Source organism: Piliocolobus tephrosceles, chromosome 8, assembly GCF_002776525.5.
Source record: "Piliocolobus tephrosceles isolate RC106 chromosome 8, ASM277652v3, whole genome shotgun sequence".
In the NCBI taxonomy this organism is placed as follows: domain Eukaryota; kingdom Metazoa; phylum Chordata; class Mammalia; order Primates; family Cercopithecidae; genus Piliocolobus; species Piliocolobus tephrosceles.
The window spans coordinates 77,739,156-77,759,916 of record NC_045441.1 but is presented as its reverse complement, the minus strand read 5'-3'; the positions used below and the strand labels follow the sequence as shown (position 1 = coordinate 77,759,916).

The 20,761-nt window shown below is 33.8% G+C and overlaps 1 protein-coding gene across 2 annotated transcripts in view; it reads left to right on the top strand.

Annotated features, from left to right (window-relative positions):
• The window catches only part of CASD1 (CAS1 domain containing 1), a 48,800-nt gene that overhangs the window by 11,514 nt on the left and 16,525 nt on the right, over positions 1–20,761 (top strand). Inside the window, exons 4-10 of one of the 2 annotated variants that reach the window (XM_023226629.3) lie at positions 6,054–6,098; positions 7,081–7,143; positions 12,376–12,420; positions 12,843–12,966; positions 14,480–14,694; positions 16,646–17,068; positions 18,139–18,228. In XM_023226629.3, the coding sequence (XP_023082397.1) occupies positions 6,054–6,098; positions 7,081–7,143; positions 12,376–12,420; positions 12,843–12,966; positions 14,480–14,694; positions 16,646–17,068; positions 18,139–18,228 (1,005 nt within the window). The remainder of the gene's footprint in view (positions 1–6,053; positions 6,099–7,080; positions 7,144–12,375; positions 12,421–12,842; positions 12,967–14,479; positions 14,695–16,645; positions 17,069–18,138; positions 18,229–20,761) is intronic. The other variant, XM_023226630.2, reaches the window with a different exon arrangement.

The following is a 20,761-nucleotide window of genomic DNA, read 5'->3' as shown; positions in this document are numbered from 1 at the left end:
GAAAGTAAGTTTTAACCTAGAATTGTATACCTGGAATTAAAATTTCTGTGTTCTTGAGATGTATTATAGGACATTCTCAGATATATGAAAATAATGAGGGTTTACTATAAAATAGACTTAACACTAAAGGAATTTCTGAAGGATAAACATCAGGAATGAGGGAAATCTTCAGAAAAAAATTATCTGAAATATAAGAAGCAATGGTTTAAGAAAATAGTAAACATGTATATAAATCTCAACAATGTATAAAATAATAATATCTGTTGCACTTAGTGAAAAGACAGAACTAAAGAACTGGCTAATAATAGCATATATATCAAGGGTAAATGATCACAAACTGTTCTAATGTACTCTATATTCTCTAAAATATTGTTTTTTTAAAAAACTTAAGTTAAAGATGCACAGTAAAACTTCAAGAATAAGGACCGAAAGAATAGAATTAGGCTGTATACATTTCAACCAGAAGAATAAAAAAATTAAGCAAAAACCAAACTCATCTAATGCCAGATACGTATTTTATACACATGCATACACATGCATGTACCATACACATACATATGATATACATACACACATATTTATATGTCTATGTAAAAAGCTGTTTTTACATATATTATACATATATGAAAAAGCTACATATATGTGGCAGGAATAGAAATTAAAAAGTGAGATGGTAAAGCTGGGCGCTGTGGCTCACACCTGTAATTCCAGCACTTTGGGAGGCCGAGGTGGGTGGATCACGAGGGCAGGAGATCAAGACCATCCTGGCTAACACAGTGAAACCCTGTCTCTACTAAAAACACAAAAAATTAGCTTACATGATGGTGGGCGCCTGTAGTCCCAGCTACTCGGGAGGCTGAGGCAGGAGAATGGCGTGAACCCTGGGAGACAGAGCTTGCAGTGTGAGCTGAAATCGCTGGAGTGCAGCTTGGGTGACAGAGTGAGACTCCATCTCAAAAAAAAAAAAAAAGCAAAAAAGTGAGATGGTAAAAACATTTATAGTCAGAATACATGCAAGTAGCCTAAACTGTGAGCTAAACACAGATTTTTCAGATTGCTCCTAAAGAGAACTTTCTGCTGGTTAAAAAGACATACTACTTAAAATAAAAAGGACATGAAAAGGTTTTAATTAAAAATGAAAAAGGTTTCACCAGATAAATACTAAAGAAAGTTAAGTCATATTAGTATAAGATAAATAGATTTTAAGGCAAAAGCATTTTCAGAGATACAGAAAGTCACTTTCTAATGACAAAGAATTCAGATAACTAAGATTTTAAACTTGTAGGCATCTAATAAATTAGCCCTAAAATTTATAAAGCAAAACTATAACTGCAAGGAGAAATTGGCAAATTCTCACTCATAGTGGGAGAATTGCATACTGCTCTCAATGATAGAACAAGCAGATAAAACTAGTAAACATACAGTAGACCATTAACATGCTTGATTCTATAACCTTATAGCTCAATAATTTAGAAAATACACTTTACAATCAGGGAATATGTTTGTTTCAAGCACGCATGGAACTTTTGAATTATTTTTATTTTTATTTTTACTTTTTTTTGAGATGGAGTCTTGCTCTGTGTTGCCCAGGCTGGAGTGCAGTGGTGTAGTCTCAGCTCACTGCAAGCTCTACCTCCCGGGTTCACGCTGTTCTCTGCCTCTGCCTCCCCAGTAGCTGGAACTATGGGTGCCCACCACCACGCCCAGATAATTTTCTTTTTGTGTTTTTAGGAGAGACAGGGTTTCACCGTGTTAGCCAGGATGGTCTCGATCTCCTGACCTTGTGATCTGCCCGCCTCGGCCTCCCAAAGTGCTGGGATTACAGATGTGAGCCACTGTACCTGGCCAACTTTTTGCTTTTTAATGTGTATTACACCATTAAGCAAATTCCAACAGTATCAGAGAATTAGTGTCATTCTTTCTTTAAGTTACTTTATATCAAACTTAACCTGGTAAAAATTCTAGAAGCCTACAGTAAATGTTCTTAATGGTGAAATGTCAGACATATTTCCATTAAAATCAGGAAAAAGACAAGGATGTTCATTACTGCTGCTTCTGTTCAACATTGTATTTGAGATTCTAGCCAAAAAAGATAATCTAAAGATGGAAAGAAATAAACTAAAGATTGGAAAGAAATAAACTAAAGATTGGAAAGAAATAAACTTAGGAGTTCATATGATACAATTCTCTACATAGAAAATCCCAAAGAATTTATAGAAAATTTACTAGAAGTAATAAAGATTTTAACAAGGTAGCTGATTATAAGATGTACATACAAAAATTGTGATACCTCAACAAAGCTGTTAAAAATTTAACACATATCTACATGCCAGCAATGTAAAGTTCTAAAGGCTTTTAAAATATATCATGTGCAATGGTAACAACAGCAACTATATGTTACATAGGAATAAACAGCAAATGTGGAAGATCTGTATGCAGAAAAGCCATAAAAATTTGTTGGAAGACAGTTCCAAATGACATAATTAGATGGAATATAATATACTGTTTCCTTGGATGGGAAGACTCTGTATTGTAAAGATGTCAGTTATTGCCAAACTGATCTGTAGGTTCAGTGTAATTCCAATAAAATCCTAACAGAATTTGTTGTGGAACTTTACTAATGGATTCTAAATTTTTTATAGAAGGGCAGCAGATCAAGAATAACCACAAGAAATCTGAAGAACAAGGTGGAAAGGATTTGTTCTACAATATCAAGATTTAATTTTACCTTGTAGTAATTAAAACAATGTGGTATTGGTGTAGAGTTAAACAAATACACCATTAGAATAAAATATAGAGCTCTAAAATAGAAACTTCCATATAAAATGACTTTAAAAGTAACAGAAATGCCATAGAAGATCCCTGGGGAAAGGAAGGTCTATTCAGTTAATGGTGCTAAGGCAATTAGCACATGGAAAAAGTTGAAATTGGATTCCTACCTCACACCATCGAGTAAAATCGTTTTTAGATGGATGAGTTTAAACTTAAATATGAAAGTAAAAAATTTGAAACCTTTAGAAATAGAAATAAAATGTAGGAGAATATCTTCATTATCTCAAGGTAGGGAAACATCTCTTACATAAGAAACAAAAAGTGCTAACTGAGAAATAAAAGATAAATTCACATACCTTAAGATAGAGAGTATCTATTCACCAAAAGATACCTTAAAGAAAAAAGATAAGCTACAAATTGAGAAAAGATAATTTACAACATACATTCAAGAAATATCAGAAACTGCAAATTAATGAAAAAGATAACCCAGTGGACAGAAGGTGGACATCAGGGAGTATGGCCAGGCATTTTACTGAAGTGGAAGTGAGATTTTTTTTTTAATACCTACTATAATGGCAGAAATTAAATCTGACAATGGCAAGAAATATGAAAACAGACCAGATGTATTAGGCTGTGTACCAGTAGATGTCTTATAAACTGCTAGTGAGAGTGTAAATTGTTATAAATACTCCAGAAAATAATTTGCATTATCATTTGATGGTGAACATTTTTATGGCTTATGGATCTATGGAACAATTAGGGAAATTCTTACTCTTTTGTTAAGAGACATATCCAAGAAGATAACAATTAGTGCTTTTTATAATCTAGATAGTAATGTATTGTATCAGTTGACCTGTACTCTACAAAAATAGTAAATATGATACTTGATATTAATAAAAATAGTATTGATAAAATAAACTGATATGTACAAATTTTTAAAGGCTAGGGAATGTTCCAGGTTATATGAGATTAAGAGATGTGAAAACTAAATGTAACACGATTTTAATGGGATTGTAGATTAAAATATAAGAGCTATAGAAAGGATATTCTTGGGAAATAGGAAAAAATTGAATATGGACTATATATTAAATGAGATAATATTTTTTCAATGTCAAATTCCTTATGTAAGAGAGTGTTCTTAGGGGTATGTACTTAAAGAGAATATGCTTAAGTATTTAAGGGTGAAATGTTATGACTTCTATAATGAACTTTCACATAGTTCAGCAAAGGAGAAAAACTATAGAATATATATGTATGGAGAGGAAGGAAGGTGAAGCTGGTATAGGAAATGTTAACAATTGGTAAAAGGTTTTGGGCATTCATTTAATTCTGTCAGCTTTACTGTAAGATTGAAGATTTTTAAAATTAAAAGTTGGAGAGAAAACTGACAAAATTGATATATCACTTAAAGATGCATATTTATGTGACAAAAACTATAGAAAGGTTTTAAAAACAAAGTATAAACACACAATTCAGGAGAGTCGTTTACTTTGGGTGAAGCAGGGAGTTAAGATAGGGGAAGGACCACATAGGTGGTTCAGTGTGTTGGCAATGCTCTGATTTGTATCATGGATTCATGAGTGTTTGTTTAGTTCTACTGTGCTTTGTGATTTTCATATATGTGACTTTTTTGTATATATCAAACGTTATATTAAAAAAGAAAAAGAAAGAGATCGAGTTGCATTAACTACTCTATGCAAAGTAAGACAGAGAAAGTTCATGACATTATTTTTCTGAGGACACATTTTTAAAAGTTTGAAGATGCGGTAGAAGGAGGAAAACACCTGTGTGATTTTGTTTGACCCAGTACATCCCAGATTTATTTGACCAAAGAAACTTACCTTAAAGTTTCATTGAATTAATAGTCTCAAGACTCCTTTTGGAAAGTAATGTTTTAGAAGTACCAACAAGAACCTAAAAAGTTAACCTGTTGATAGAACAAATTTTGTTTCATGGAGATTTCAGTATAAATACTATTTGTCTGTTTGAATTAATGAAAACATTTCAATTTTGATTTTAGCAGGAGAATTAGTTTCTTACTGACCACCCTTACCCTTTCCCACCTAGGATTTCTAATTCTGAAAGGAATGCCATTCTTTATGTAGAACATTTGGTTATAAGAAGTTGTAGTGTTCACATTTCATTTTTTTTCTACAAATGGACTATTTATATACTGTTTTCAGAGTGAAACCTACAATAACCTAGAGTCATGTTCATCCATTCCTGTCAGTCAGGGCCTATACTAGTACACTGGTGAGGATGGACTAGGTGTTGCTACACCAACAAACCGCTGTAATATCTTAACAAAACAGAAGTTCTTGCTTAGCGTTGTGTGTCCTAGGTGGGCTGGCGAGAGGCTTTGCTCCACATAGTCATTTAGCCGTTCCTACTATTGGAATTTTTACTGTCTTCTAAAGTACCTTGGAACATTCGGCTTCCCTAGTCTGTGTATCAGTTAAGTTAGAGACCAGAGAATTGCCTTGGGAAATTCAGCCTGGAAGTGGCGTATGTCACATATATCCACATTGCATTAGCCAAAACTAGCCTTGTGGCTCTGCCTAACCGGAAGGGACTCAGGAAATGAAGGGAAGCAGTCCATTTCTGAGACAAATAGTAATACAAGTGCTGGGCACAGTGGCATATGCCTTGTAATCCCAGCACTTTGGGAGGCTAAGGTGGGTGGATCACTTGATCCCAGGAGTTCGAGACCAGCTGGACAACATGGCAAAACCCCGTCGCTACAAAAAATATTTTAAAAAAATTAGCCAAGCATGGTGGCATGCACCTGTGGTCCTAGCTACTTGGGAGGCTGAGGTGAGAGGATTGCTTGAGCCCAGGAGGCGGAGGTTGCAATGAGCCAAGATCGCACCTCTGTACTACATCCCAGGCCACAGAGTGAGACTCTGTCTCAAAATAGCAAACAAAAAACAAATCAAACAAAAAATAGTAATACTGGGGACTAAATTGGAATCCTGGCAATCTTGGCAAAAAGGTAATTTATATCGACAGGTTTATGTATTTGCTTGTTTGCTGTTGAAATTTTATCTTTGAACTGTATTTTAGATCTTGAAAATCACATGTAGACAATTTAGCTAATGTCACTTATTTTGTTATGTTCTATCTCGGTTTTTTCCCCTTTGGGTAGAATTGTTAGATAATTGAGATTTGGTGCTTAAAAATAAATCAACAAAAATATGCGTTAAATAAAAGCAGCTAAATGGGGCATTAGTTATATAAATTTTATCTATACATTAATGTTTCTCTGTCTCTTTTTATGGCAGCATGAAAATATTCCTTTTGAAGACAAGACTGCATCAGTTAAAGTGGTAAGTTCATGTAATAGTAAGCTAGATGTTACAATGTTGAAACTATATTCTTTGGTTAATTGAACATATTAAGTGTATTTCAGTGTATTATTGAGAGTAGATAAGAGTATTAGGATAGTGGAGTAAAAGTTTGTGTGAGTTGTTTTATGTAATGGTCTCAAAATTTTATTAGGAACGAATAATCTTGTACATGAGTTCAAAACCAGTATGTGTTCTGGATTAATGTCCATAAAAGAATATATGTGAATTTTCTGAATTCCCAATCAGTGAGAATTCAGTGAGGATCAAGACAAAAATGGCCTTGACCTAATGAAGATTGCAGATTTTTATAGTTCTCTACATGCAAATACAAGTGGGACAAGGATGGCAGAAAAGAAAAAGAGGGGCAATGGGAATGTACAGAGCAAGGAATTGAAAGTTGTTTTCCTCCCTGCAGAAGTGATATTTTAACTGAGCCTTCAAAAATAAATAAGAGTTAGGCAGGCTCAGTGGAAGAGTTTGGGAGCATTATGGACAGAAGGAATAGTATGTGCAAAATCCTAGAGAAAAAGGAGAACATAGAGCATTCCAGGAGCTGACTGAGTACCAAAAGGGAGAGCAAGGGTACAAGTAGCCGGAGACAAAGGCTGAAGAGACAGGTGGAGATCCTGAACCTTGTTAGCAATTTATAGTATTTTAGATTTTATTCTGAGGGCAGTAGAAAGTCTCTGAATACTTAAGTAGGGGCGTGGCAAGATCAGATTTAAGTTTTTAAAAGATTGCTCTGGCTAAAATGTGGACAGTAGGTTAGAGGAAGACAGAAGTGGATTTAAGGAGAACTATTGTAAGACTCTTGCCAAATTAAGATAGGAATTGAAGATGTATTGGACAAGGTAGTGTTTTTACTTTTAAGTACTCTATAAGAGAATGTTAATATTTATTCTGAATGGTGGAATTAAGAGTTTCTTTGACTTTGTCTTTACTTCTCATATTTCTCTTTTAGGATTTTCTGTGGCATCCTGAAGTTAATGGTTCTATGAAACAGTGTATCAAAGTGTGGACTGAGGTCTGTATTTAAAAATCCTAGAGCTTTTTTTTTTTTTTTAAGCAACCAAATTTTAAAAGCCCGCAAGCATATATTTCTTCCCTTTACTCACTTGTCCCACTATATTTTATACCTGCCTTCTTGATAGCAACTAAGCTGTGCTACACTGATTTTAGCACTTTATTGAGAAGAGAACCTGTTGATCCAATATCTCTGCCCCATTATCACCATTCTAACCATAAAGCAGATTATGTTTATACCAGACTTTCCATATTTAAAGTCTTCTGTTACTGCTCTAGTTCAGCTGATTCAAACCCAGGTAATCTTCCCAGCACAGCGTATGTTCTCTTGTGCATTTTTCTGTTTTCTCCTTCAAAGTCATGCCCAGATTCTTCAGGAAACTTTTGTTTATTTGTTTTTATAGCCTTTTTTTTCCTTTTATTATTATATTTGTGACCCAGCAGGCAAGACTAATATGTTTTAGCTCATCATGTTTGGAGATAAATTAGATGTAAAGGTAAGCATGCTATTAACCTCAGAAAACTCCTAAGTTCTCACAAGTCCATTTTACAATCTGTGTAGTAGTTTCCATACAGCCTTTTGTCAGTCCTTTAATTAAACCTGTATTCTTTCCCAGAGACATTTGTATTTTAGATGGATAAAGCAATATTTAATTTTATTGACCTTGTTTTGTTTAATTAATTTCCCTGCAACAGTTTTTTGGTTTGGGATTTTTTTTCTTCACAATAAATATTTAGTATTACAACTACATCATACAATAAATAGGCTTTTGTAGGATCTTGTGGGAACCTAGCTACCATTTCTAACCTTGTTTCTTTAAGCAAATGTTTTCCAAAAAACAAACATGTAGACAGCTTCTGGAATTCAAATTTCTGGTAAATTGAGGTCTACAGTGCATTTTGGTTTTGTCGATATGTTTTTAAATGTCCGTAAGTGTAGAATACTGTTCTGTGTATGTTTGAAATGATTTAAGCATATGGTTCATATTTGTGCTGGACTGAAAATATATTTATTAAAGTAGTAGAAATTCACAGTTAAACATTAATACACTACAATTTGTAAATCCTGCAAGATCACGTAAAACCTTTATAGGTTATTTACTAACCTGGAGATATATTACATATCCAAAATTTCAATTCTCATACATTTGTTAAAGCTAGTTTTTAGAGCCTTAGATTCTGTTGTAAAACTCATTATGGTTGTTGAGAAAAAGGAAATATTTTATTTAGGTAGATGACCACATGGTCACCTGAGATTGATTAGTTCATGGTTTTCATTCACCGAGGAGGATGTGTGGATGTATGTATTTACTTTTTACTATTTCCGTAATAAACTGATAGATCCTGAGGATTTGGAGACCCACATTTTTGTTGTTAATGTACTATTGCCAGCTTTGTGCTGAGTAATAGTAATGTGGCTGGGAATTAGCTGCAGTCTCAGCCTTCAAGGAATTTGCAGTCTAGTAGATGGTGACTTACTGATGAATAACGACAAAAGAAGGCAAAAACTAACACAGAATTGAGTTCAAAGGATTATGGAAGCACCATGGATAGAGACACTTAGGATAGGAGGTGATGAGAGCATTGGTAATTATCGAAGAACATTTTATAGAGGAGATAATATTTGAGAACTATGAGTTAGGAAGAAGATACACTTATTAACTAGAATAGCATTGTAGAAGCCTATAGGCGTAAAAGCAAAGTTGAATTGAGAGGACTCTAAGTAGATTGTTATTCCACAGATACTTCTATATTCTAGGCACTAAGCTAGACACTGTTGATATATTGGTTAACATTATAGAGATCTTCTCCTCAAAGAGCTAGATGAATAACACATATACTTAAGCAATGTGACAAGTGCTAAAATAGGAAATGTAAAGGGCACAACAAACAGGATTACAGAGGATAGACCATAAGTGTAATTTTTTTTTAAGTTTTCAAAATTAGTTTCAGATAAAGTGGTCATGAAGGTGAGTGTGGGGAACGAGAAGTGGGGTTATTTCCTGCAGAGGAAACAGCGTGTGCAGTGATGCTGAAGATGGAGTATAGCCTATTCAGGGACTCTCCAGCAGTTTTAGTGGAGCTGACATACAAAATGCTTCTTTATGTGTGTTGGTTTTGGTGGTTCTTTTCATATGCTTCATTTTACAGGGAGTTGACAAGAGATGAGGAAGCAGGTACTACATTATGAATGATATCCTAAGCCATATTGGGAGAGTGGATTTATTTTATCTGTTTTTTAACTACTTCTAAATACTTCAGGGTGTATTTCCTGAAAATAAGTACATTAAATTGAATTGAAGTGGAGAACCATTGAAAGTTTTAAACAGGAGAATGATGTGATGTAGTGGAAGAGTGGAAGGAAATTAGGCTGACTTGTAAAGAAACTGGCAGTTGAGATGTAATTCTGTAAGTGAATGGAAGTCATTAAGTCTGAGCTATTGGATGGATTTTGGGAGTCTTGGTATGGATTGAGGTGATATTTGAAGTTATTTGAATGGAAGAAATTGAATAGGCAGAGAATTTAGAGATTCAAGAGGAGAGGGCTTATGAGGAATGGAATTATCAAGGAGATTCCGAGAAGTGGCGGTAAAAGGAGTAGGAAGAAAACCAAGGGAGGAAGGACTGTAAAATCACATACAGGGGAGGTAAGGATTTTAAAAGATGGATAGTCAGCAGTGTCACTTTCAAAACTTGCTAAGGTGGAATGAAGCTACAGCATTTGGCAATCCAGGGTTCATTAATGGGCTCACGGGACAGTTTTAATGGATAGTGAAGCCCAAATTCAAAGCATAAGTTGAGGCATAAATGAGAGATAAAGAAATTGGCATAGTGAGGGAAGTAATCTTTCAAGTAATCTGTTGGTTACAGGTGTGAGACAGGGTTGAAGGAAAACTTTTTGGGGCCGGGCGCGGTGGCTCAAGCCTGTAATCCCAGCACTTTGGGAGGCCGAGACGGGCGGATAACGAGGTCAGGAGATCGAGACCATCCTGGCTAACACTGTGAAACCCCGTCTCTACTAAAAAATACAAAAAACTAGCCGGGCGAGGTGGCGGGCGCCTGTAGTCCCAGCTACTCGGGAGGCTGAGGCAGGAGAATGGCGTAAACCTGGGAGGCGGAGCTTGCAGTGAGCTGAGATCCGGCCACTGCACTCCAGCCTGGGGAACAGAGCGAGACTCCGTCTCAAAAAAAAAAGATAAGGATGATTTAATACTTGCAGGTTGAGGGAAGGAAAGAGAGTGGAGGAGGAGGGCAAGATTGATACTATGAGAGTTGGAGGACATAATTCATGAATCATAGCTCCAGAAGTGAAAAGGGAGGGAATGTAGACAGAGGAAGGCATTAGCCATTGAGAAGAATAGAGACATACTTTCTTTACTCTCTTGTCAGAGGAAGATAGCTGCGGGAATATAGAGAAGTTGTAAGAATGAAGGTAGGAAGGCAAGAGCACACTTGTCGGATGAATTTTATTTTCTCTACGAAGTTTGAGAATTAAACTTTATGCTGAGAAGGAGCGCAAGAGAGACTGTATATGGAATGTAAGGTTTGGGATAACCAGTGTAAGTTTTGGGAATGAGAAAGGCACCTAGAGATGAGGAAAAAATATTAAAAATTTTGTATTCACTAAAAATTCTTTAACAATGTAAAATGAAGCATGCTAAACTGGAAATGGTCATATATCTAAAAGAAAATGGATTTATTTTGTTATTTTTCTCTATTTTTGTAGTATTTTACACGAAGCATGTATTACCTTTATAGTGAAAAAGTAACTCATTTTTTACATCAATCAATTTTTTGTTATTAAATTTCATGCTTGTTTTTAATTGTTTCTTGTGTGTATGATTGCAATATCAGGTCTTTGATGAGTCAGAAGTCAGAAGACTTAAGTTCTGACTTACCTGGCAGGCCTCAGCAATATCCTATTAGCCATTCTGAGTCTGTATCTTTGTTTTATAAGAGATGTATAATATCATCTTGCCTGCCTCACAGGGTGAAAGGCAGGAATCTATATTACAATGAGATAAGAGAATGTACTTAGTAAGTTACTAAGTACTATATACTTGTTAGGCTCTATATAACATATAGTTACCTACAAATATAATTGTACTATAATATAGTATTGCTATATATTATAAATAGCATACAGTAGTCCCCATTTATCCATGGTTAGTATGTTCCAAGACCCCAGCATGTGCCGAAACTATAGATGGTACCAAACCCTATGTGTACAATGTTTTTTCCTATACATACAAATGCATGATGAAGTTTAATGTATAAATTAGGCATAGTAAGAGGTTAACAGCAATAACTAATAATAAAGTAGAACAATTATAACAGTATCTCAGCATTACTATTTTTGAGCTTTGGGGTCATTATTGAGTAAAATAGGGGTTACTTTAACACAAAGATTGTGATGCTGTGACAGTTGGTTTGACAACTGAGATGGCTACTAAGTGACTAATGGGCAGGTAGCATACAGTGTGATACTCTGGACAAAGGGAGGATTCACATCCCAGGAGGGACAGTGCAGGATAGCATGAGACTTTATCATGTTACTCAGAATGGTACATAATTTAAAACTTAGGAATTATTTATTTCTGGAAGTTTCTATTTAATGTTTTTGGACTTCAGTTGACTACGGGTAACTGAAACAGTGGACACTGAAATAATATATAAGGGAGGGAGCTACTCTAATTTGCGTTTGGCGAAGGTTTTTAGGGATCTCTACTTGTGTTTTTCTGCATGTGGTCTTTAATAATTATCAGTTTATTTTGTTAAATACACATTGGATTTCCACTTTCCCAGAAGATTGTTTTGGCACTGACTTTGTATTTTATTTAACACTTATGCTATGTACCCTTTAGGCTTCCGTGATTACCTTTTAATTGACTGACATAATACACTAGTGCTTTACTCTAAGCATTTTACTCAGAGTTCAGAATAGTATTAGGTCGTGTTAGATTTCAATGGTGCTTTTTTTAAGAACATCAAAGAATTAACCATCCAAATTTCTGTCATCCTGTATGTATATGTAGCCTTACAAGATTTTAGGCATTGGATATCTGTCTTGTTATAACAATAATCAGTGATAATAATAACAAGGAATTCTAAAAACTTAGAATGAATTTAGAAGGAAGAACTTACATTTTAAGGAAAAAAAATTAAATGATGTTATTTGTATTAATTCCCTGAACTGGATATAATACTATGATAAAGATTTTTCTTCCTTTAGGATTCCATTGCAAAACCACATGTGATTGTAGCAGGAGCTGCCACAGTAAGTTATTATCTGTATTCTTAATGATTTTGTTTCACGTTTAAGACCATGCTAAGAAAAAGTTAATTTGTATTCAGAATTCTTGATTGTACCTAAATTTTAAATTCTTACTTCTATTATGATTAGATTGTTGAATTTTAATAAGATTGGAATGAACTTAGGAAACTTACTGTTACATATCAGCATTTTTTATATCTAAAATTGTATTCTTCTTCAATGTTATGCATTGAAAGTATAGTTTTATAACAGCTTTTTCTAATTGCCTTCATGTATTTCATGAAATAATTTGACTGAATTTTATTCTAATAGTAAATAAAATGAGAAATAGCTAAAATAATAACACTTGTTACAATAGGTAAATTATATACTTTAATTGTTTATGATAAATGCTACATTAATGGATAATATATACTTCTTTTTAGTGGTCCATCAAGATTCACAATGGTAGCAGTGAAGCGCTTTCTCAATATAAAATGAACATTACCTCCATAGCACCACTTTTAGAAAAATTGGCAAAGACTAGTGATGTTTATTGGGTCTTACAAGGTAAGGAGTGAGTAATGAAAAAACATCATTTTGTGTATATTTTGAAGCATGGGTTTTTCTTTTCTTCTGTTTCAAGAAGCAGAATTACTGCTTTATGTGAGTTAATTTTGAAACAAGATTTGCAAGATTAGAGTACACTTGAGTTATTTGCTCTCCTTTTTCAAATGTAAGGAACAAATTAATAAAAGTAGGTGAAAAATAAGAAATATCCTCCAAGGAACCTTAGCAGAAGGGCTATAGAATGTATAACAAAAAGATAAGTCCTAAAGGCAAATGAGATGTGGTCTCTCTGACTTTTTTTCTTACAAAACATATTTATTGTGATTGGGAAATATATAGAAAAAATATGATCTATTTCATAATTTTTTTTTTTTTTTTTTTTGAGACAGGGTCTCGCTCTCTTTCCCAGGTTGGAGTGCAGTGGCACGATCTTGGCTCACTGCAACCTCCGCCTCCCAGGCTCAAGCAATCCTCCCGCCTCAGCCTCCCGAGTAGCTGGGACTACAGGTGTGCACCACCACACCCAGCTAATTTTTTGTATGTTTGGTAGAGACGGGGTTTTGCCATGTTTCGTAACATTAAAGTCATTAGAAGTAAATATACTTTACCCTGCTTCATAATATTAAAGTCATTAGAAGTAAATATACTTTTTTTAGCAAGCAAAGGGTTTCTGAAAAAATAAAAATAATTAAATAAAATACACTTTTGAATTGACAGAATATGTTTAAATTTACACAATCTAGTTTGTGCTTGGTAATGAAATTCTTAGTAGACATTAGGATAAACTCATTTTAGGAATTTATTGAATGTTATTTAATGCCTAGCACAATATGAAATGTCATGGATATTTTAGCAATTCATGCTTTTTGTCAGGAATTCTTATTATTTCCAAGTCGAATGTCAAGATGAAAGGAATAAGAAAAATGGTAGTGATGATCTGTTCCATAATTCCTATTTTATTCACAGACTCATTGTTAACCTTTCTCATATTAAAATGAGGAAAAATTAAATTTAAGTTATTTATAGTAAGTGATAAGAGAATAGGCAGACCTTGAGCCTCAGTAATGGTATGAACCTCCTAATGGTATGAACAAAGTTTACAGAATTAAGCAGTGACAAGAGAAAAAAAAGATGGGCAGCTATTTTTATTTAAGCAATCTTCTATAACTAATTTTAGATTTCTTGTTACCCATTATATCCCAGCATCCAAAAATGTTAAACTCTTAAGACATGCTAGAGCATCAAAATATTTCCCTAAATCTGTGTACATAGAGATGGGACAACAGTTCTTTAAATTTGAGAGGGATATTGCTTGACTCAAAACTTGAATATAAAATGGGAAATCTGTTGCAAACTTTGGGAAGCTTTATGTAAAAATGAATTATTAGGTACCTGGTATCATCTATACTTTTAAAAACAACATATGAAATGTGGAACAGCTAACGTGCATGATCACGATTTTTACCAATAGAGATTTTTAAAATGTGTTTTTAAAAATGTGTCTCACACGCAGATCCTGTTTATGAAGATCTATTAAGTGAAAATAGGAAGATGATCACTAATGAGAAGATAGATGCTTACAATGAAGCTGCAGTCAGTATTTTGAATAGTAGCACCAGAAATTCTAAATCAAATGTTAAGATGTTCAGTGTTTCCAAATTAATTGCTCAAGAAACCATCATGGAATCTTTGGATGGCTTACATCTTCCTGAATCAAGCAGAGAAACTGTAAGAAATTTTTACATGTATCAGTAGAAGGAGACTATAATATCAATTGCTTTAAGCCATAAGTCATTATAACATGGTTATAAATAATTTATTTTATTGCAGTCCTAGTGACTTGTAGTTATTCTGTATAGATACATCTAGAAATACTTTTGCTTTCTGTCATCTAGCTGAATATACACGTAAGAGTTTTGGTACGTTCTCAGAGAGAAAGAAGTTAAGGAAGAAGGGAAATTAAACTTCTTTTATTGAGTGCTAATCACTGTTAATATATATTGTCTCCTCAGAAGCATATATGTTCTCAGCACACTCACATTTAAAAACTACTGCTTCTATGTTCTCCTTACCTTAAACCTTAAGCTTATAAGATTAAGCTTCAATGAAGACTACACTTTTTAATGCTTAAAATAATTTTTATTATTTCCCTATAGCTCTTCTGGCCAGGCGTGGTGGCTCATGCCTGTAATCCCAGCACTTTGGGAGGCTGAGGCAGGTGGATCACTTGAGGTCAGGAGTTTGAGACTAGCCTGACTAACTTGGGGAAACCCCATCTCTACTAAAAATACAAAAATTAGCTGGGCGTGGTGGCATATACTTATAGTCCCAGCTACTCGGGAGGCTGAGGCAGAAGAATTGCTTGAACCGAGAAGGCAGAGGTTGCAGTGAGTCAGGATCCCACCACTGCACTCTAGCCTGGGTGACAGAGAGAGACTGTGTCTCAAGAAAAGAAAAAAAGAATTCTTATAACTCTTCTATCCTAAGCATTATTCAAGATATAGAGTATATACTGAACAAATCCAGTTGACCTATGGAAGGGGATTTAGGTTAAGTATGAAAGAGAATTACATAACTGTAAATTTTAACAAACAGTGGAACAAATTATTTAGTTTTTTTTCATTAAGCAGTGGTTCTTAACCTTTGTGAGAGTTGCATAAGCCCTTTGAGTATCTGATACAAGACAGTGGTTTTGTTCTTCTCCTGCAGAATAATGTGTATGTTTGCATATACATATGGTTCTCCATATACATAAAAGGCCTTGATGAACCCCCTAAAAGCTGGTTAAGAACCTTGCAGTGGAATTTGCAGGATAGTATCTGCAAGAGTGCCAGGCATAAAACGACCTGTGGTCTTAGGGCTAAAAGGATAAGATTTCCTCAAATCTTGATTATTTTGAATGTTTAGGCTTAAATAACAAAATCATCTAGAGTTCCACAGATGCCTAAACTATGAAGTTTTTATAAAACTAGAGTTTGACTGAACCTTCAACTAGACAGACTCTTGACAACTTTCCCAGAATAATTTTATTATAATTAAACCATGTTGAAGGTTCTAAATTTTATTTAACATTAGATATCTTAAAACTGTAGAATCTTAAATGGCCTATAAACTATAATCCAAATGAAAGACCTATTACAAATATTGCTAGCTAAAAATTAATACTTTTGTAGTGGCAGTTATTTTATGCTTTTTTTTTTTTTTTTCACATTTAAACAGTAGACTTTATCTTAAGTGTCCTGGTATCTTCTGTTTTGAAAGTCTTCTAATTAAAATTCTTTGGTCCTTGATGTCTGTCAGCATTTTTTTAACTAAAGGTCACACAGCCCATTAACAACAACCATGAAATTGGTGTTGGAAAAAAAAAAAGAATAGAATAGAACAATCTCGGAGTGCATTCCAAGTAGTAAGGATAGGTATTGTTTCCTATAAATGTCCTGGGTCACATTATAAAATGAATTTTGTATTTTGGTTCATAGCCCCAGAAGTTTGAAACACCCTGAACTAGCTGTTACATATGGAAGGGATACCATTATTTGCGTGATTTGGGAAATGGTAGCAAAAGATACAAAAGCATTCTGGTTTCAGTGCTAAAAACTCAGTAGTATTCACTGGAGAAAATTTAATGTGAAATACATCACTGACAAGATAATAACCAAATAACTTGATTTGTTCACAGAGTGCAATGATTCTTATGAACGTGTACTGCAATAAGATTTTGAAGCCTGTGGATGGGTCCTGTTGTCAACCTCGGCCTCCTCTTACTCTCATACAGAAGCTAGCTGCTTGTTTTTTCACTTTATCTATTATCGGATATTTAATTTTTTACATAATTCATCGTAATGCTCATCGGAAGAATAAGCCATGTACTGATTTGGAAAGTGGAGAGGAAAAGAAAAATATTATCAATACCCCTGTGTCTTCATTAGAAATACTTTTACAGTCTTTCTGCAAACTTGGCCTGATTATGGCATATTTCTACATGTGTGACCGTGCAAATCTGTTCATGAAGGAAAACAAATTTTATACACATTCATCTTTCTTTATTCCAATTATCTACATTTTGGTTTTGGGAGTATTTTACAATGAAAATACTAAAGAGGTAAGAGTCATTTTCTTTTTAACTCATGTTACCCTTTTTATCATTACAAACTCTGTTAAAGAACTAATATCATTTATCGTGACAGAATATACAAACTGGTATATAGATGAAGATGAAGGAATATTGTAGTTACACTTCACTTAGTGGACTCTTAACTATTGCTTTTTCGGAACAGTTTGGAGAAAGGTCAGAGTCACGTGAAAATGTTGAAAAGTTGGGAAATATGACCTGTGAAAAAGATTTCATGACTTAGTGTTATTTTGCCTGCTTGTTGATGGAGAAAGTTGAAGTACTTCTGATTTTATAATGGTCTTCAAGCATGAGATACTATTATCTTTTATAAAGTAAAAGAATATGATTATATTAACAAATGCCTATGCACACAAACATTTTATATTTATATATTTATCAGTCAGACATATATACGTACCAATTAGAACTTAATGATGTGGCCACCACTACTCACAGTATTCTGATTTTCCTGTTGTAGAATTGCTGTCATTGCTCAAAATATTTGTGTAACTTCTTTACAAGGCATGATTTATTTGAATTACTGAATTCTATTGTAAAACATACCTCTCCTGTGAGGATTATTAATTAGTTATTCATCTTCAGTGAGAATATATTGGGGAAAGTAAACTGTAATGATAGAGCTTTATTTCCTGTCAGTGAAGTGTAGGGGAAGTATAAGATCCTTTTAACTCTGAAATTCTAAAGAAAATTATAGAATGCCATTTTTAGATTTATAAATACATCTGTCATAGTTTAATTTTAGTACATTTAATTTTAATACATTGTCATTTAATAGAAAACCAAGGGGATCAACTTAAATATTCAAAATCTCTTTACTTTATATTTTTCAGATTCATATTATATTTAAAATAGTTTTACACTGTCTTTTAGCAAGAAATATAATGACAGTGTTTAACTGTTTCTCACCACCATCAAGGTTCTTTTGACAGAAGCATTAGCTTTATGTCCTGTAAGAAGACTTTTAACATACTTATTATATACTGTTAAAGAATTTCTTCATGATAAATTTTAAAACAGATTTTGGTTCCTTTACACAGACCAAAGTATTAAATAGAGAACAAACAGATGAATGGAAAGGCTGGATGCAACTTGTGATTTTGATTTATCACATTTCTGGAGCAAGTACAGTAAGTATTGGAATTTAAGTTCAGAAAGTATAGGAAATGATGTCATTTTAATGTATCTTTAAGGGCACCAGCTTTTCTGTGTTTTATATTCTCTACCAGTTATAGACCCTTCTTATTTCCCACTTAATCTTTCTGCCTTTCCATTCTCCTAACTCTTTGAGAAAATGTAATTTTAAAAGCAAAATTTTTTTTTAAAAAGATAAGGCAATAATTGATTTGTATTTACTTGGCCTTAATTGTTAACGTAATAGAAATAGCTGATATCTAAGGGTATTATTTTATGCCATCTTATTGAACAGCTAATTTGAAGTTATCAGGAAACTGTGAAGAGGCCAGGTGCAGTGGCTCATGCCTGTAATTCGAGCACTTTGGGAGGCCGAGGCGGGTGGATCTCTTGAGGTCAGGAGTTCAAGACCAGCCTAGCCAACATGGTGAGACCCTGTCTCTACTAAAAATACAAAAATTAGCCGGGCATGGTGGTGCATGCCTGTAATCCCAGCTACTCGGGAAGCTGAGGCAGGAGAAACGGGACCAGGGAATGGAGGTTGCAGTGAGCCGATATTTCGCCACTGTACTCCAGCCTGGGTTGCAGGGCGAAACTCCGTCTCAATAAAAACAAGAAAAAAAAAACTTTGAAGATGATGATTATAAAGGATGTAGAATAGGCAAATTACTACCAGAAGAAATCAAATTTGGTTATTATAGTTTATGTTCTATCCTTCACTGTCTTTTAGGAAGTGTGACTAGCTATTTTTACATTTTTAAAGTTTAAAAACTTACAACTCTCTTGCCTCAGTGTTCAAAGAATCCAAATACAGGTGAACTGCCATTGTAGACTATGTAGGGTGTGCCATACTTCCTAAGTGCTAAGTACTATTATCTCCTCTGTGCTGTGGAGGACCCTTCCTTTGGTCACCTAGTTAGTGCCTTTTGTACCTGGAAAAAATATTTTTTTCCTTCTCCATAGGTGTCTTAAAAGACAGGATTATTATAATCTCTGGCCACCCTGGATGTGGCAGGGCTAGAAAAAAATGTGTGCTCTGAATGTTAACACCCCAGCCACATTACAGTTAAAACAAACTTTTGTGGCTGAGCCTAACAGCCACTTTTCACACAAACTTTTATAGTGAAGATGCAAACTTTCCATAAAATATGTTTGAAAATTTTAAGAAATTCATAATTTGGGAAGTACTGAACTGTTTTTTATTGTTGTATTTGCTTACAGAAAGCACACATCTATAAACAGTACGTGCATCAATGATAAGTTGAAGTTAGAGAGGAGTGTTGCCCAGAAAGGAGTATTTTGAAGATTTAAGCAGCATTAAGAAGATAAATAACATGGTTACTAGTGTTTTTCAGATATCTCTAACAATTGAAGGATGTCTTTCTTCATTGTCTCTTTATTATTTTCAAAAATTATGATTTTATGAATTACTTGAAGTGTAGAAGTCAGAGAAGTGAAGTATAAATTTTACTAAAATTATTTGGCTATGATATGTATATTTGTTGCAACAGTGAAATTCCTGTGATGCTGCAACTGAAGGGAAGCTAGTGAATTTGAGTCATTATGAAAGAGCCAAGATAGTGTAAATGATCCAAGGCAAGGAGAGATGGAGATAGTAAGACATAGTTTATAAGCCCAGCTAAGAATTTGTAGTATAAATCCAGAGATTCTCTAAAAAGTAAGTAGAGATGAAAATTGAATCCTAAGAATATCTCTGATGTGTGAATAAAGACTGGGTAATGGGAATTTGTTTTAAGAAAATACCACTTAGAGACATAATTAATTGCTGACATATTAAAGGATGATACTACTGTTTAAAAAAAGCAGGTAGAAAGAATTAATGGCAGATTAAGTTCCTCAATTCAGTGATTCAAGAAAGGATTTATATCATAAAAGGATGAAGGCAATTTGGTATTCTATTAAAATCATTTACCAGCCTAACATTTTAATATATCTTATACTGCATCCTAATATATTCTAATTTACAATTTTAAAAAATCTCTGTTCTGGAAGGACATACTTTTCACTAACAGATCATTTATAATGATTAATTAACATATCCCTGTTCTTTTATATAGGATGTTGTGGTTAAAAAATTTGCTTTATCTACATAGGCAAAACATTGTTAGTATACGTTACAGCATATATGGGGACTTGATTCTTGGATATTTGAGGGATTACTCATGTTAAAAACTTTTTAACATGATTATTTTAATTAATATTTTTTATTTTGAATAAAATCTGTCAAACTTCGTGTTGTGTCATGTTTTTATGCTAAAAGATAGCTGTTCAAAAATTCTGGAGAATTATGAAAATAATCCTTATCGTCTGACAGATTCTCATTGTTAGTGTAAATATTATTTTAAAGTATATATATGAAATATAGATTAAATGTGAATTTAATATGAAGAGAATAGTGAGTTTGGTATATACAGTAGATGATTTTGTGTTTCATTGTTTCATTTTTTTTTTTTTGCCCTTGGAGAGTTTGTAAGTAACTTCCATGGAAAGACCTGAATGAAAGGTCAT